The following is a 20,000-nucleotide window of genomic DNA, read 5'->3' as shown; positions in this document are numbered from 1 at the left end:
AGTGAATTGAGAGGAGGCCCACTGAATTGAGAGGAGGCCCAGTGAATTGAGAGGAGGCCCACTGAATTGAGAGGAGGCCCAGTGAATTGAGAGGAGGCCCACTGAATTGAGAGGAGGCCCAGTGAATTGAGAGGAGGCCCACTGAATTGAGAGGAGGCCCAGTGAATTGAGAGGAGGCCCACTGAATTGAGAGGAGGCCCACTGAATTGAGAGGAGGCCCACTGAATTGAGAGGAGGCCCAGTGAATTGAGAGGAGGCCCAGTGAATTGAGAGGAGGCCCACTGAATTGAGAGGAGGCCCAGTGAATTGAGAGGAGGCCCAGTGAATTGAGAGGAGGCCCAGTGAATTGAGAGGAGGCCCACACAGTCATTAACCCTCTCTGGGCTTGATTACCTGGAACATCCAAGGGGACGTCTAGTGGGGGAGGAGGAGGAGGAGGAGGAGGAGGAGGAGGAGGAGGAGGAGGAGGGAGAGAGGGACATGTTACAACCAGCAGTGTATAAACCTTCTTCAGGTCTCTCTAACTAATGCAGCAGAAACCAGTCCTGGAACAACATGTCCCATCTACATAGATCTACAGTCAATACTACCTGTGGAGTCAGGACTCGTAACAGACAATACTACCTGTGGAGTCAGGACTCATAACAGTCAATACTACCTGTGGAGTCAGGACTCATAACAGACAATACTACCTGTGGAGTCAGGACTCATAACAGACAATACTACCTGTGGAGTCGGGGACTCATAACAGACAATACTACCTGTGGAGTCAGGACTCATAACAGTCAATACTACCTGTGGAGTCAGGACTCATAACAGACAATACTACCTGTGGAGTCAGGACTCATAACAGTCAATACTACCTGTGGAGTCAGGACTCATAACAGACAATACTACCTGTGGAGTCGGGGACTCATAACAGACAATACTACCTGTGGAGTCGGGGACTCATAACAGACAATACTACCTGTGGAGTCAGGACTCATAACAGTCAATACTACCTGTGGAGTCTGGACTCATAACAGTCAATACTACCTGTGGAGTCAGCACTCATAACAGACAATACTACCTGTGGAGTCAGGGACTCATAACAGACAATACTACCTGTGGAGTCAGGACTCATAACAGACAATACTACCTGTGGAGTCAGGACTCATAACAGTCAATACTACCTGTGGAGTCTGGACTCATAACAGACAATACTACCTGTGGAGTCGGGACTCATAACAGACAATACTACCTGTGGAGTCTGGACTCATAACAGACAATACTACCTGTGGGGTCAGGACTCATAACAGACAATACTACCTGTGGAGTCAGGACTCATAACAGACAATACTACCTGTGGAGTCAGGACTCATAACAGACAATGCTACCTGTGGAGTCAGGACTCATAACAGACAATACTACCTGTGGAGTCGGGACTCATAACAGACAATACTACCTGTGGAGTCAGGACTCATAACAGACAATACTACCTGTGGAGTCAGGACTCATAACAGATAATACTACCTGTGGTGTCGGGACTCATAACAGACAATACTACCTGTGGAGTCAGGACTCATATCAGTCAATACTACCTGTGGAGTCAGGACTCATAACAGACAATACTACCTGTGGATTCGGGACTCATAACAGACAATACTACCTGTGGAGTCAGGACTCATAACAGACAATACTACCTGTGGAGTCAGGACTCATAACAGACAATACTACCTGTGGAGTCAGGACTCATAACAGACAATACTACCTGTGGAGTCAGGACTCATAACAGACAATACTACCTATGGAGTCAGGACTCATAACAGACAATACTACCTGTGGAGTCAGGGACTCATAACAGACAATACTACCTGTGGAGTCGGGACTCATAACAGACAATACTACCTGTGGAGTCTGGACTCATAACAGACAATACTACCTGTGGAGTCAGGACTCATAACAGACAATACTACCTGTGGAGTCTGGACTCATAACAGACAATACTACCTGTGGAGTCTGGACTAATAACAGACAATACTACCTGTGGAGTCAGGACTCATAACAGACAATACTACCTGTGGAGTCAGGACTCATAACAGACAATACTACCTGTGGAGTCAGGACTCATAACAGACAATACTACCTGTGGAGTCAGGACTCATAACAGACAATACTACCTGTGGAGTCAGGACTCATATCAGTCAATACTACCTGTGGAGTCTGGACTCATAACAGACAATACTACCTGTGGAGTCGGGACTCATAACAGACAATACTACCTGTGGAGTCAGGACTCATAACAGACAATACTACCTGTGGAGTCAGGACTCATAACAGACAATACTACCTGTGGAGTCAGGACTCATAACAGACAATACTACCTGTGGAGTCAGGAATCATAACAGACAATACTACCTGTGGAGTCAGGACTCATAACAGACAATACTACCTGTGGAGTCAGGGACTCATAACAGACAATACTACCTGTGGAGTCGGGACTCATAACAGACAATACTACCTGTGGAGTCAGGACTCATATCAGTCAATACTACCTGTGGAGTCAGGACTCATAACAGACAATACTACCTGTGGAGTCGGGACTCATAACAGACAATACTACCTGTGGAGTCAGGACTCATAACAGACAATACTACCTGTGGAGTCAGGACTCATAACAGACAATACTACCTGTGGAGTCAGGACACATAACAGACAATACTACCTGTGGAGTCAGGACTCATAACAGACAATACTACCTGTGGAGTCAGGACTCATAACAGACAATAGTACCTGTGGAGTCAGGGACTCATAACAGACAATACTACCTGTGGAGTCTGGACTAATAACAGACAATACTACCTGTGGAGTCAGGACTCATAACAGACAATACTACCTGTGGAGTCAGGACTCATAACAGACAATACTACCTGTGGAGTCAGGACTCATAACAGACAATACTACCTGTGGAGTCAGGACTCATAACAGACAATACTACCTGTGGAGTCAGGACTCATATCAGTCAATACTACCTGTGGAGTCTGGACTCATAACAGACAATACTACCTGTGGAGTCTGGACTAATAACAGACAATACTACCTGTGGAGTCAGGACTCATAACAGACAATACTACCTGTGGAGTCAGGACTCATAACAGACAATACTACCTGTGGAGTCTGGACTCATAACAGACAATACTACCTGTGGAGTCTGGACTAATAACAGACAATACTACCTGTGGAGTCAGGACTCATAACAGACAATACTACCTGTGGAGTCAGGACTCATAACAGACAATACTACCTGTGGAGTCAGGACTCATAACAGACAATACTACCTGTGGAGTCAGGACTCATAACAGACAATACTACCTGTGGAGTCAGGACTCATATCAGTCAATACTACCTGTGGAGTCTGGACTCATAACAGACAATACTACCTGTGGAGTCTGGACTAATAACAGACAATACTACCTGTGGAGTCAGGACTCATAACAGACAATACTACCTGTGGAGTCAGGACTCATAACAGACAATACTACCTGTGGAGTCAGGACTCATAACAGACAATACTACCTGTGGAGTCAGGACTCATAACAGACAATACTACCTGTGGAGTCAGGACTCATAACAGACAATACTACCTGTGGAGTCAGGACTCATAACAGACAATACTACCTGTGGAGTCGGGACACATAACAGACAATACTACCTGTGGAGTCGGGACTCATAACTGACAATTAATACCTTGGTTGTTGATTTGTGCTGGTGTTTGATGGTTTTGTAATTCTTACGTTCTTCATCTTGAATGACTCTTCCTCCAGTCTCTCCACAGCCAGGATGTTCTCTATAGGGATTCTGCAGAGAGCGCCCTCACCTGGAGAAAACAAGGTACTGCATCAGACAACCAGAACAGACAGCTGTGTGTGTGTGTGTGTGTGTGTGTGTGTCTGTGTGTGTGTGTGTGTGTGTGTGTGTGTGTGTGTGTGTGTGTGTATTGGGTGGTTTTCTCCATTGCAGCTTAGCTTTGATTCAGAAAGTTAATCATTAACACAATGACTCAAAACACCTGACTCTGTCTTTGAACGTGCTAGAGGCGTCACTACAGACCCAGGTTCGATCCCGGGCTGTATATCACAACCGGCCGTGATCGAGAGTCCCCATAGGGCGGCGCACAATTGGCCCAGTGTCATCCGGGTTAGGGGAGGGTTTGGACAAGTAGGCGGGGGCTTAACAAGTAGGCCCGTCATTATAAATAAGAATGATTGATTGATTGATTGAATGATTGATTAGTTAAATAAAGGTTTAATAAAATAGAGGATGTTATTCCTACTGTGACCATCCGAACCCCAAACCAAAAACCAGATGGCAGCGCAAAATTGTGAGGGACTGGAAACATGGACGAGTACACACAGACAATCAAACTGGCAAGAAATGGATTATAGGGTCAAAGTGGAGTCGCAATTGTCAGGGACTCCAGAAAGTGGATGGATTATAAAGGGAAAACGAGCCAGGTCGCAGGACATAGACGCCTCACTGCCAGACAAGCTGAACACCTTTATCACCCCCTCCGAGGAAAACAACTCAGAACCACCGTTGTGGGCCCTCGCTGTCCACGAGGACCGACTCAAATCTAATTTTATTTTTAGGCTCCAGATCTCTGTAGCCGACGTGTACTGGAGAACAGTAGGCTGGCTACACCTGGAAAAGTACTGGAGAACAGTAGGCTGGCTACACCTGGAAAAGTAGGCTGGCTACACCTGGAAAAGTACTGGAGAACAGTAGACTGGCTACACCTGGAAAAGTACTGGAGAAAAGTAGGCTGGCTACACCTGGAAAAGTACTGGAGAACAGTAGGCTGGCTACATCTGGAAAAGTACTGGAGAACAGTAGGCAGGCTACACCTGGAAAAGTACTGGAGAACAGTAGACTGGCTACACCTGGAAAAGTACTGGAGAACAGTAGACTGGCTACACCTGGAAAAGTACTGGAGAACAGTAGACTGGCTACACCTGGAAAAGTACTGGAGAACAGTAGACTGGCTACACCTGGAAAAGTAGGCTGGCTACACCTGGAAAAGTACTGGAGAACAGTAGGCTGGCTACACCTGGAAAAGTACTGGAGAACAGTAGACTGGCTACACCTGGAAAAGTACTGGAGAACAGTAGGCTGGCTACACCTGGAAAAGTACTGGAGAACAGTAGGCTGGCTACACCTGGAAAAGTACTGGAGAAAAGTAGGCTGGCTACATCTGGAAAAGTACTGGAGAACAGTAGGCTGGCTACACCTGGAAAAGTACCGGAGAACAGTAGACTGGCTACACCTGGAAAAGTACTGGAGAAAAGTCGGCTGGCTACATCTGGAAAAGTACTGGAGAACAGTAGGCTGGCTACACCTGGAAAAGTACTGGAGAACAGTAGACTGGCTACACCTGGAAAAGTACTGGAGAACAGTAGGCTGGCTACACCTGGAAAAGTACTGGAGAAAAGTAGGCTGGCTACATCTGCAAAAGTACTGGAGAACAGTAGGCTGGCTACACCTGGAAAAGTACTGGAGAACAGTAGACTGGCTACACCTGGAAAAGTACTGGAGAAAAGTAGGCTGGCTACACCTGGAAAAGTACTCGAGAACAGTAGGCTGGCTACATCTGGAAAAGTACTCGAGAACAGTAGACTGGCTACACCTGGAAAAGTACTGGAGAACAGTAGACTGGCTACACCTGGAAAAGTACTGGAGAACAGTAGACTGGCTACACCTGGAAAAGTACTGGAGAACAGTAGACTGGCTACACCTGGAAAAGTACTGGAGAACAGTAGACTGGCTACACCTGGAAAAGTACTGGAGAACAGTAGGCTGGCTACACCTGGAAAAGTACTGGAGAACAGTAGGCTGGCTACATCTGGAAAAGTACTGGAGAACAGTAGGCTGGCTACATCTGGAAAAGTACTGGAGAACAGTAGACTGGCTACACCTGGAAAAGTACTGGAGAACAGTAGGCTGGCTACACCTGGAAAAGTACTGGAGAACAGTGGGCTGGCTACACCTGGAAAAGTACTGGAGAACAGTAGGCTGGCTACATCTGGAAAAGTACTGGAGAACAGTAGACTGGCTACACCTGGAAAAGTACTGGAGAACAGTAGGCTGGCTACACCTGGAAAAGTACTGGAGAAAAGTAGGCTGGCTACATCTGGAAAAGTACTGGAGAACAGTTGGCTGGCTACACCTGGAAAAGTACTGGAGAACAGTAGGCTGGCTACACCTGGAAAAGTACTGGAGAACAGTAGGCTGGCTACACCTGGAAAAGTACTGGAGAACAGTAGACTGGCTACATCTGGAAAAGTACTGGAGAACAGTAGGCTGGCTACATCTGGAAAAGTACTGGAGAACAGTAGGCTGGCTACACCTGGAAAAGTACTGGAGAACAGTAGGCTGGCTACACCTGGAAAAGTAAGCTGGCTACACCTGGACAAATACTGGAGAACAGTAGGCTGGCTACATCTGGAAAAGTAGGCTGGCTACACCGGGAAAAGTACTGGAGAACAGTAGGCTGGCTACATCTGGAAAAGTAGGCTGGCTACATCTGGAAAAGTACTGGAGAACAGTAGGCTGGCTACACCTGGAAAAGTACTGGAGAACAGTAGGCTGGCTACACCTGGAAAAGTACTGGAGAACAGTAGGCTGGCTACACCTGGAAAAGTACTGGAGAACAGTAGGCTGGCTACATCTGGAAAAGTACTGGAGAACAGTAGGCTGGCTACATCTGGAAAAGTACTGGAGAACAGTAGGCTGGCTACACCTGGAAAAGTACTGGAGAACAGTAGGCTGGCTACACCTGGAAAAGTACTGGAGAACAGTAGGCTGGCTACATCTGGAAAAGTACTGGAGAACAGTAGACTGGCTACATCTGGAAAAGTACTGGAGAACAGTAGACTGGCTACACCTGGAAAAGTACTGGAGAACAGTAGGCTGGCTACACCTGGAAAAGTACTGGAGAACAGTAGGCTGGCTACACCTGGAAAAGTACTGGAGAACAGTAGACTGGCTACACCTGGAAAAGTACTGGAGAACAGTAGGCTGGCTACACCTGGAAAAGTACTGGAGAACAGTAGGCTGGCTACATCTGGAAAAGTACTGGAGAACAGTAGACTGGCTACATCTGGAAAAGTACTGGAGAACAGTAGGCTGGCTACACCTGGAAAAGTACTGGAGAACAGTAGGCTGGCTACACCTGGAAAAGTACTGGAGAACAGCAGGCTGGCTACACCTGGAAAAGTACTGGAGAACAGTAGACTGGCTACACCTGGAAAAGTACTGGAGAACAGTAGGCTGGCTACACCTGGAAAAGTACTGGAGAACAGTAGGCTGGCTACACCTGGAAAAGTAGGCTGGCTACACCTGGACAAATACTGGAGAACAGTAGGCTGGCTACATCTGGAAAAGTAGGCTGGCTACATCTGGAAAAGTACTGGAGAACAGTAGGCTGGCTACACCTGGAAAAGTACTGGAGAACAGTAGGCTGGCTACACCTGGAAAAGTACTGGAGAACAGTAGGCTGGCTACACCTGGAAAAGTACTGTAGAACAGTAGGCTGGCTACATCTGGAAAAGTACTAGAGAACAGTAGGCTGGCTACACCTGGAAAAGTACTGGAGAACAGTAGGCTGGCTACACCTGGAAAAGTACTGGAGAACAGTAGGCTGACTACACCTGGAAAAGAAGGCTGGCTACACCTGGAAAAGTACTGGAGAACAGTAGGCTGGCTACACCTGGAAAAGTACTGGAGAACAGTAGACTGGCTACACCTGGAAAAGTAGACTGGCTACACCTGGAAAAGTACTGTAGAACAGTAGGCTGGATTAATAAGGTGACGAGGCATCACATTATGTCAGCTTTCTGCCCTTTGGATCAGTTATCTGTACAGCTGCTGTCACAACGTCGACCAAAGGTGGCGCCCCTCCTCTTTCAGCCGGCGCTCGGTGGTCGTCGTCACCGGCCTACTAGCTGCCACCAATCTCCCTTTCATGTTCGTTTGGTTATGTCTGTTTTATGTGTGCACCTGTTTTCAGTTAGTTCATTAGTAGGGGATGGGGGGGGGGGGGGGTATTTAGTCTGTCTGTTTAGGTTTAGGGATTGTGGGGGATTATTTTTTGTCTACGTTAGTTAGGTTGGGGATCAGGTTTTCCTCCGCCATTGGTTTGATGCTTAAGAGTTTTTCTGGGCTGCGCCCCTACTCTGTTTACGGGCTATTTGTCACGTCCTGACCAGCAGAGGGAGTAGTTGTGTTGGTTTTGGTCAGGACGTGGCAGAGTTTTGTGTTATGTGTAGATTGGTTGCTGGACTCTCAATTGGAGGCAGGTGTTTCTAGTTGCCTCTGATTGGGAGTCCTATAAACAGGTGTGTGTTTTTCTTTGGGGGTTGTGGGTAATTGTTTCTGTTCAGTGTGTTTAGCTGTCGGCTGTTTCTTGTTTTGTAATTCTGTCTGAATTAAATTATGAACACTAACTCCGCTGCACCTTGGTCTTCTCTCCAGTACGACAGCCCTTACACTATTCCATGTTGGATATATTTCGCCCTGCCTTGCATTTTGGCATCTGTTGGTCGAAAACTATTAAACGTGGTTTTTCACGGACTTTTGTCTCCTGCGCCTGACTTCACCCCTCCTGCTGCCACAATGTTGATTCGCTTGTGTTTTTTTTCCTCCTCCAGTCTGCTCCAATGAGCAGAGCAGGCCTGTTGCCCTAGCGACTCCAGACTCCACACAGACACAGCGTGGTGTACCCAGTACTGTTCTTCCTTCAGACAAGCAGGAGTCAAAACTTTGTTCATTTGCATAATGTCTCTCGTTCGCATTCGCTTGTAAAATGTCCAAACTCACCAAAAAATGACATTTGGTATCTGTCACGTCCTGACCAGGTAAAGAGGTCATTTTGCCATAGTGTAATGATCAGGGCGTGGAAAGGGGGGTTGTTTTGTGTGGGTTTTCCATTTCTATGTGGGAGTGTTCTAGTTTTCTATTTCTATGTGTTGTTTTTCCATGTTTCGGCCGAGTATGGTTTCCAATCAGAGGCAGGTGTCTTTCGTTGTCTCTGATTGGAAACCATACTTAGGCAGCCTGTTTTCCTTTCGGGATTTTGTGGGTAGTTGTGTTTCCGTTTAGTCTAAGTGTACCTGACGGGGTTTTGTGGGTAGTTGCGTTTCCGTTTAGTCTAAGTGTACCTGACGGGGTTTTGTGGGTAGTTGTGTTTCCGTTTAGTCTAAGTGTACCTGACGGGGTTTTGTGGGTAGTTGTGTTTCCGTTTAGTCTAAGTGTACCTGACGGGGTTTTGTGGGTAGTTGTGTTTCCGTTTAGTCTAAGTGTACCTATTTATGTATAACTTTATGAGCTGGATTGCCTGTCTTTGCAATTCGTTTACATTTACATTTTAGTTATTTAGCAGACGCTCTTATCCAGAGCGACTTACAGTCAATAACACATAGTGGATACCATCTAACTACACCTCTATAACACATAGAGGATACCATCTAACTACACCTCTATAACACATAGTGGATACCATCTAACTACACCTCTATAACACATAGTGGATACCATCTAACTACACCTCTATAACACATAGTGGATACCATCTAACTACACCTCTATAACACACAGTGGATACCATCTAACTACACCTCTATAACACATAGTGGATACCATCTAACTACACCTCTATAACACACAGTGGATACCATCTAACTACACCTCTATAACACACAGTGGATACCATCTAACTACACCTCTATAACACATAGTGGATACCATCTAACTACACCTCTATAACACACAGTGGATACCATCTAACTACACCTCTATAACACACAGTGGATACCATCTAACTACACCTCTATAACACACAGTGGATACCATCTAACTACACCTCTATAACACACAGTGGATACCATCTAACTACACCTCAATAACACATAGTGGATACCATCTAACTACACCTCTATAACACATAGTGGATACCATCTAACTACACCTCTATAACACACAGTGGATACCATCTAACTACACCTCTATAACACATAGTGGATACCATCTAACTACACCTCTATAACACACAGTGGATACCATCTAACTACACCTCTATAACACATAGTGGATACCATCTAACTACACCTCTATAACACATAGTGGATACCATCTAACTACACCTCTATAACACACAGTGGATACCATCTAACTACACCTCTATAACACATAGTGGATACCATCTAACTACACCTCAATAACACATAGTGGATACCATCTAACTACACCTCTATAACACATAGTGGATACCATCTAACTACACCTCTATAACACATAGTGGATACCATCTAACTACACCTCTATAACACATAGTGGATACCATCTAACTACACCTCTATAACACATAGTGGATACCATCTAACTACACCTCTATAACACACAGTGGATACCATCTAACTACACCTCTATAACACACAGTGGATACCATCTAACTACACCTCTATAACACACAGTGGATACCATCTAACTACACCTCTATAACACATAGTGGATACCATCTAACTACACCTCTATAACACATAGTGGATACCATCTAACTACACCTCTATAACACACAGTGGATACAATCTAACTACACCTCTATAACACATAGTGGATACCATCTAACTACACCTCTATAACACATAGTGGATACAATCTAACTACACCTCTATAACACATAGTGGATATCATCTAACTACACCTCTATAACACACAGTGGATACCATCTAACTACACCTCTATAACACACAGTGGATACCATCTAACTACACCTCTATAACACATAGTGGATACCATCTAACTACACCTCTATAACACATAGTGGATACCATCTAACTACACCTCTATAACACATAGTGGATACCATCTAACTACACCTCTATAACACACAGTGGATACCATCTAACTACACCTCTATAACACACAGTGGATACCATCTAACTACACCTCTATAACACATAGTGGATACCATCTAACTACACCTCTATAACACACAGTGGATACCATCTAACTACACCTCTATAACACATAGTGGATACCATCTAACTACACCTCTATAACACACAGTGGATACCATCTAACTACACCTCTATAACACATAGTGGATACCATCTAACTACACCTCTATAACACATAGTGGATACCATCTAACTACACCTCTATTACACACAGTGGATACTATCTAACTACACCTCTATAACACATAGTGGATACCATCTAACTACACCTCTATAACACATAGTGGATACCATCTAACTACACCTCTATAACACATAGTGGATACCATCTAACTACACCTCTATAACACACAGTGGATACCATCTAACTACACCTCTATAACACATAGTGGATACCATCTAACTACACCTCTATAACACATAGTGGATACCATCTAACTACACCTCTATAACACACAGTGGATACCATCTAACTACACCTCTATAACACATAGTGGATACCATCTAACTACACCTCAATAACACATAGTGGATACCATCTAACTACACCTCTATAACACATAGTGGATACCATCTAACTACACCTCTATAACACATAGTGGATACCATCTAACTACACCTCTATAACACATAGTGGATACCATCTAACTACACCTCTATAACACATAGTGGATACCATCTAACTACACCTCAATAACACATAGTGGATACCATCTAACTACACCTCTATAACACATAGTGGATACCATCTAACTACACCTCTATAACACATAGTGGATACCATCTAACTACACCTCTATAACACATAGTGGATACCATCTAACCACACATAGAACCAGGTCTGACAACCCGTAGAAGAACCCCCACAAACCTCCAGCCCTTACCTTTGGTTTTGTGGTAGGTAAACTCATGGTTAGTGAGACGAAACCACCTCTTCTTGAAGTTCTTCAACCCAAAACGGTTCCTCCCCTGGGCTCGCTTGATCATGAACCTGGAGAGAAGGACAGATAATCAGACAGAGAGGTCTTCAGAGAAACTGGGGCCCGGTCCAATACTACTGTAGAGATACCAGGTTATATAGGTTCTGTGGTGAGTCTGGGGCCCGGTCCAATACTACTGTAGAGATACCAGGTTATATAGGTTCTGTAGTGAGTCTGGGGCCCGGTCCAATACTACTGTAGAGATACCAGGTTATATAGGTTCTGTAGTGAGTCTGGGGCCCGGTCCAATACTACTGTAGAGATACCAGGTTATATAGGTTCTGTAGTGAGTCTGGGGCCCGATCCAATACTGTGCTCTCTCTTACCCCCCTAACCCCCTCAGTGTTACCCCCCCTGTGTTCTCTCTCTTACCCCCCTAACCCCCTCAGTGTTACCCCCCATGTATTCTCTCTCTTACCCCCCTAACCCCCTCAGTGTTACTCCCCATGTTCTCTCTCTTACCCCCCTAACCCCCTCAGTGTTACCCCCTGTGTTCTCTCTCTTACCCCTAACCCCCTCAGTGTTACCCCCCTGTGTTTTCTCTCTTACCCCTAACCCCCTCAGTGTTACCCCCCATGTATTCTCTCTCTTACCCCCCTAACCCCCTCAGTGTTACCCCCCATGTATTCTCTCTCTTACCCCCCTAACCCCCTCAGTGTTACCCCCCATGTTCTCTCTCTTACCCCCCTAACCCCCTCAGTGTTACCCCCTGTGTTCTCTCTCTTACCCCCCTAACCCCCTCAGTGTTACCCCCCATGTGTTCTCTCTCTTACCCCCCTAACCCCCTCAGTGTTATCCCCCCATGTGTTCTCTCTCTTACCCCCCTAACCCCCTCACTGTTACCCCCCCATGTGTTCTCTCTCTTACCCCCCTAACCCCCTCCAGTGTTACCCCCCCATGTATTCTCTCTCTTACCCCCCTAACCCCCTCAGTGTTACCCTGTGTTCTCTCTCTTACCCCCCTAACCCCCTCAGTGTTACCCCCTGTGTTCTCTCTCTTACCCCTAACCCCCTCAGTGTTACCCCCCCATGTGTTCTCTCTCTTACCCCCTAACCCCCTCAGTGTTACCCCCCCATGTGTTCTCTCTCTTACCCCCTAACCCCCTCAGTGTTACCCCCCCATGTGTTCTCTCTCTTACCCCCTAACCCCCTCAGTGTTAACCCCCCATGTGTTCTCTCTTACCCCTCTTTCAGCATGATGGGAGTCTCGATACTCTTCTGGTCCCATCTCCCTGACGACGAGATCAGATCCAGGAACTACAGACAGACAGGAAGGGAGCGTCTCAAAATTGCATTTTACATTTTAGTCATTTTAATAATAGAGTCTCTTATCCAGAGCGAATTACAATAGCAATTAGGGTTACGTGCTTTGCTCAATGGCACATGGGCAGTTTTTTCACCTAGTCATCTTCGGGGATTCGAACCAGTGACCTTTTTTGGCTACTGGCCCCAACGCTCTTAAATCGCTAGGCTACCTGTCAAATCGCACCCTATTCCCTATGTTTGTGCACTACTTCTGGTGTCTGAAATCACACCCTATTCCCTATGTAGTGCACTACTTCTGGTGTCTGAAATCACACCCTATTCCCTATGTTTGTGCACTACTTCTGGTGTCTGAAATCACACCCTATTCCCTATGTTTGTGCACTACTTCTGGTGTCTGAAATCGCACCCTATTCCCTATGTTAGTGCACTACTTCTGGTGTCTGAAATCACACCCTATTCCCTATGTAGTGTACTACTTCTGGTGTCTCAAATCACACCCTATTCACACTATTCCCTATGTAGTGCACTACTTCTGGTGTCTGAAATCACACCCTAATCCCTATGTTTGTGCACTACTTCTGGTGTCTGAAATCACACCCTATTCCCTATGTAGTGCACTACTTCTGGTGTCTCAAATCACACCCTATTCCCTATGTAGTGCACTACTTCTGGTGTCTCAAATCACACCCTATTCACACTATTCCCTATGTAGTGCACTACTTCTGGTGTCTGAAATCACACCCTAATCCCTATGTTTGTGCACTACTTCTGGTGTCTCAAATCACACCCTATTCACCCTATTCCCTATGTAGTGCACTACTTCTGGTGTCTGAAATCACACCCTATTCCCTATGTAGTGCACTACTTCTGGTTTCTCAAATCACACCCTATTCACCCTATTCCCTATGTAGTGCACTACTTCTGGTGTCTGAAATCACACCCTAATCCCTATGTTTGTGCACTACTTCTGGTGTCTGAAATCACACCCTATTCCCTATGTAGTGCACTACTTCTGGTGTCTCAAATCACACCCTATTCCCTATGTAGTGCACTACTTCTGATGTCTGAAATCACACCCTATTCCCTATGTAGTGCACTACTTCTGGTGTCTGAAATCACACCCTATTCCCTATGTAGTACACTACTTCTGGTGTCTGAAATCACACCCTATTCCCTATGTAGTGCACTACCTCTGGTGTCTCAAATCACACCCTATTCACCCTATTCCCTATGTAGTGCACTACCTCTGGTGTCTGAAATCACACCCTATTCCCTATGTAGTGCACTACTTCTGGTGTCTCAAATCACACCCTATTCACCCTATTCCCTATGTAGTGCACTACTTCTGGTGTCTGAAATCACACCCTATCCCCTATGTAGTGCACTACTTCTGACCAGAGCCTAGGCAACATCCCCTCCGCCACGCTGACTCTCAACACGGGGGCCCCCCAGGGGTGTGTGCTTAGCTCCCCCCCCTCCTCCGTAACCCCTGTTTACCCACGACTGTGTGGCTAATGTACGACTCCAACTCCATCATCGAATTTGCTTGACGACACGACGGTGGTTTGGACCTGATCACCGACAGCGATGAAACAGCCTATAGGGAGGAGGTCTGAGACCCTGACAGTGTGGTGCCAAGGACAACAACATCTCCCTCAACGTCAGGAAGCCGATGGTGGACTACAGGAAACGGTGGGAGGGTTCACACCCCCGTCGACGGAGCCGTAAGGGAAGAGGTTCAAGATCTTCAAGGTCCTCGGTGTCGACATCGCTGAGGACTTCACATGGGTCCTCTCGCACCAGAAAAGCAGCGAAGAAGACACGACAACTCTTCTTCTCCCTCAGGAGGCTGAAACGATTTGAGACGGCCACCGCAGATCCTTAGGAACTTTTACAGCTGCACCATCGAGAGCATCCTGATTGATTGGTATGGCAACTGCACCGCCCTCGACCGGAAGGCCCGACAGAGAGTGGTGCGGACGGCCCAGCGCTGGGGGATGAGCTGGGGGTGAGCTCCCAGCTTTCCAGGACGTACATGCCAGCCAGCGTCTGAAAAATTACCAAAGACTCCAGCCACCCGAGACAAGGACTGTTCTCCATGCTCCTGTCCTGCAGGCGGTACCGGTGCATCTGCAGGTGGTACCGGTGCATCAAGGTTCAGACAAACAGACTACTAAACAGCTTCTATCCCCTGGCCATAAGTCTGTTAAATTAACTTCGTCTCTCCGTCTCCAATAGACAATCCACATTAACTGATCACTGGGGGGCTGGTCAGTACCAGAACCTTAGAGCTCTCATTCTGATCACTGGTCAGAACCAGAACCTTAGAGCTCTCAGTCTGATCACTGGTCAGTACCAGAACCTTAGAGCTCTCATTCTGATCACTGGGGGGCTGGTCAGTACCAGAACCTTAGAGCTCTCATTCTGATCACTGGTCAGTACCAGAACCTTAGAGCTCTCATTCTGATCACTGGTCAGTACCAGAACCTTAGAGCTCTCATTCTGATCACTGGTCAGAACCAGAACCTTAGAGCTCTCAGTCTGATCACTGGTCAGTACCAGAACCTTAGAGCTCTCATTCTGATCACTGGTCAGTACCAGAACCTTAGAGCTCTCATTCTGATCACTGGTCAGTACCAGAACCTTAGAGCTCTCATTCTGATCACTGGTCAGTACCAGGACCTTAGAGCTCTCATTCTGATCACTGGTCAGTACCAGGACCTTAGAGCTCTCATTCTGATCACTGGTCAGTACCAGAACCTTAGAGCTCTCATTCTGATCACTGGTCAGTACCAGGACCTTAGAGCTCTCATTCTGATCACTGGGGGGCTGGTCAGTACCAGGACCTTAGAGCTCTCATTCTGATCACTGGTCAGTACCAGAACCTTAGAGCTCTCATTCTGATCACTGGTCAGTACCAGAACCTTAGAGCTCTCATTCTGATCACTGGGGGGCTGGTCAGTACCAGAACCTTAGAGCTCTCATTCTGATCACTGGTCAGTACCAGAACCTTAGAGCTCTCATTCTGATCACTGGTCAGTACCAGAACCTTAGAGCTCTCATTCTGATCACTGGTCAGTACCAGGACCTTAGAGCTCTCATTCTGATCACTGGTCAGTACCAGAACCTTAGAGCTCTCATTCTGATCACTGGTCAGTACCAGAACCTTAGAGCTCTCATTCTGATCACTGGTCAGTACCAGGACCTTAGAGCTCTCATTCTGATCACTGGTCAGTACCAGAACCTTAGAGCTCTCATTCTCCCAGCCACAGAGTAGATGAGAGACTCACGTTCTTCACAGCCTCGGCATACTTCTGCTCGTTGAAGTAATCGTAGAAGGCGGCCATGTAAGTCTCTTTAAAACTGGCGGATTTGGACTTGGCCAGGCTCCCCAGGGTCTGGATGGTCTTGGAGATGAGGGTGAGGGTCCGAGACGTGGCGGGGTCCTGAGGAAGAGACGGACTAAAGGTTGGTATACTGCTGACACACAACGCACCAACACACTGTGAACCGCAGTAGGGGGAATTCTGTATTAACCGCAGTAGGGGGAATTCTGTATTAAACACTGTGAATTACAGTAGGGTGAATTCTGTATTAACCGCAGTAGGGTAAATTCTGTATTAACCGCAGTAGGGTGAATTCTGTATTAACCACAGTAGGGTGAATTCTGTATTAACCACAGTAGGGTGAATTCTGTATTAACCACAGTAGGGTGAATTCTGTATTAACCGCAGTAGGGTGAATTCTGTATTAACCGCAGTAGGGTGAATTCTGTATTAACCACAGTAGGGTGAATTCTGTATTAACCACAGTAGGGTGAATTCTGTATTAACCACAGTAGGGTGAATTCTGTATTAACCGCAGTAGGGTGAATTCTGTATTAACCACAGTAGGGTGAATTCTGTATTAACCACAGTAGGGTGAATTCTGTATTAACCGCAGTAGGGTGAATTCTGTATTAACCACAGTAGGGTGAATTCTGTATTAACCACAGTAGGGTGAATTCTGTATTAACCGCAGTAGGGTAATTCTGTATTAACCGCAGTAGGGTGAATTCTGTATTAACCACAGTAGGGTGAATTCTGTATTAACCACAGTAGGGTGAATTCTGTATTAACCACAGTAGGGTGAATTCTGTATTAACCACAGTAGGGTGAATTCTGTATTAACCACAGTAGGGTGAATTCTGTATTAACCGCAGTAGGGTGAATTCTGTATTAACCACAGTAGGGTGAATTCTGTATTAACCACAGTAGGGTGAATTCTGTATTAACCACAGTAGGGTGAATTCTGTATTAACCACAGTAGGGTGAATTCTGTATTAACCACAGTAGGGTGAATTCTGTATTAACCGCAGTAGGGTGAATTCTGTATTAACCACAGAAGGGTGAATTCTGTATTAACCACAGTAGGGTGAATTCTGTATTAACCACAGTAGGGTGAATTCTGTATTAAACACAGTAGGGCGAATTCTGTATTAAACACAGTAGGGTGAATTCTGTATTAACCACAGTAGGGTGAATTCTGTATTAAACGCAGTAGGGTGAATTCTGTATTAAACACTGAATCACAGTAGGGTGAATTCTGTATTAACCACAGTAGGGTGAATTCTGTATTAACCACAGTAGGGTGAATTCTGTATTAACCACAGTAGGGTGAATTCTGTATTAACCACAGTAGGGTGAATTCTGTATTAACCACAGTAGGGTGAATTCTGTATTAACCACAAGTAGGGTGAATTCTGTATTAACCACAGTAGGGTGAATTCTGTATTAACCACAGTAGGGTGAATTCTGTATTAACCACAGTAGGGTGAATTCTGTATTAACCACAGTAGGGTGAATTCTGTATTAACCACAGTAGGGTGAATTCTGTATTAACCACAGTAGGGTGAATTCTGTATTAACCACAGTAGGGTGAATTCTGTATTAACCGACAGTAGGGTGAATTCTGTATTAACCACAGTAGGGTGAATTCTGTATTAACCGCAGTAGGGTGAATTCTGTATTAAACACAGTAGGGTGAATTCTGTATTAACCACAGTAGGGTGAATTCTGTATTAAACACAGTAGGGTGAATTCTGTATTAAACACTGAATCACAGTAGGGTGAATTCTGTATTAAACACAGTAGGGTGAATTCTGTATTAACCACAGTAGGGTGAATTCTGTATTAAACACTGAATCACAGTAGGGTGAATTCTGTATTAAACACAGTAGGGTGAATTCTGTATTAACCACAGTAGGGTGAATTCTGTATTAACCACAGTAGGGTGAATTCTGTATTAACCAGAGTAGGGTGAATTCTGTATTAACCACAGTAGGGTGAATTCTGTATTAACCACAGTAGGGTGAATTCTGTATTAACCACAGTAGGGTGAATTCTGTATTAACCACAGTAGGGTGAATTCTGTATTAAACACAATAGGGCGAATTCTGTATTAACCACAGTAGGGTGAATTCTGTATTAACCACAATAGGGCGAATTCTGTATTAACCACAGTAGGGTGAATTCTGTATTAAACGCAATAGGGCGAATTCTGTATTAACCACAGTAGGGTGAATTCTGTATTAACCACAGTAGGGTGAATTCTGTATTAACCGCAGTAGGGTGAATTCTGTATTAACCACAGTAGGGTACCCCCCTTACCTTTACATTAGGTATCTACAGTACCCCCCCTTACCTTTACATTAGGTATCTACAGTACCCCCCCTCACCTTTACATTAGGTATCTACAGTACCCCCCTTACCTTTACATTAGGTATCTACAGTACCCCCCTTACCTTTACATTAGGTATCCTACAGTACGCCCCCCCCGTACCTTTACATTAGGTATCTACAGTACCCCCCTTACCTTTACATTAGGTATCTACAGTACCCCCCCTTACCTTTACATTAGGTATCTACAGTACCCCCCTCACCTTTACATTAGGTATCTACAGTACCCCCCCTCACCTTTACATTAGGTATCTACAGTACCCCCCCTCACCTTTACATTAGGTATCTACAGTACCCCCCCTTACCTTTACATTAGGTATCTACAGTACTCCCCTTACCTTTACATTAGGTATCTACAGTACCCCCTCACCTTTACATTAGGTATCTACAGTACCCCCCTTACCTTTACATTAGGTATCTACAAGTACCCCCCCCCCCTCACCTTTACATTAGGTATCTACAGTACCCCCCTCACCTTTACATTAGGTATCTACAGTACCCCCCTCACCTTTACATTAGGTATCTACAGTACCCCCCTCACCTTTACATTAGGTATGTACAGTACCCCCCCTTACCTTTACATTAGGTATCTACAGTACCCCCCTTACCTTTACATTAGGTATCTACAGTACTCCCCCCCCCTCACCTTTACATTAGGTATCTACAGTACCCCCCTCACCTTTACATTAGGTATCTACAGTACCCCCCCTCACCTTTACATTAGGTATCTACAGTACCCCCCCCTCACCTTTACATTAGGTATCTACAGTACCCCCCTTACCTTTACATTAGGTATCTACAGTACCCCCCCTTACCTTTACATTAGGTATCTACAGTACCCCCCTTACCTTTACATTAGGTATCTACAGTACCCCCCCCCTTACCTTTACATTAGGTATCTACAGTACCCCCTCACCTTTACATTAGGTATCTACAGTACCCCCCCACCTTTACATTAGGTATCTACAGTACCCCCCTCACCTTTACATTAGGTATCTACAGTACCCCCCTCACCTTTACATTAGGTATCTACAGTACCCCCCCTCA

The 20,000-nt window shown here is 45.6% G+C and overlaps 1 protein-coding gene across 1 annotated transcript in view; it reads right to left on the bottom strand.

The window, feature by feature from the left end:
* The window catches only part of LOC106607549 (ras GTPase-activating protein 3), a 113,044-nt gene that overhangs the window by 11,990 nt on the left and 81,054 nt on the right, over positions 1-20,000 (bottom strand). Inside the window, exons 11-14 of the mRNA XM_082963321.1 lie at positions 16,527-16,739; positions 13,154-13,227; positions 11,876-11,982; positions 3,774-3,856 (exon numbers count right to left, since the gene is read on the bottom strand). Coding sequence (XP_082819447.1) covers positions 3,774-3,856; positions 11,876-11,982; positions 13,154-13,227; positions 16,527-16,739 — 477 coding nt within the window. The remainder of the gene's footprint in view (positions 1-3,773; positions 3,857-11,875; positions 11,983-13,153; positions 13,228-16,526; positions 16,740-20,000) is intronic.

This window comes from Salmo salar, chromosome 17 (assembly GCF_965601325.2).
Source record: "Salmo salar chromosome 17, fSalSal1, whole genome shotgun sequence".
Classification (NCBI taxonomy): Eukaryota; Metazoa; Chordata; class Actinopteri; order Salmoniformes; family Salmonidae; genus Salmo; species Salmo salar.
The sequence above is the reverse complement of the archived record's forward strand: the minus strand, read 5'-3'. Positions and strand labels throughout refer to the sequence as shown.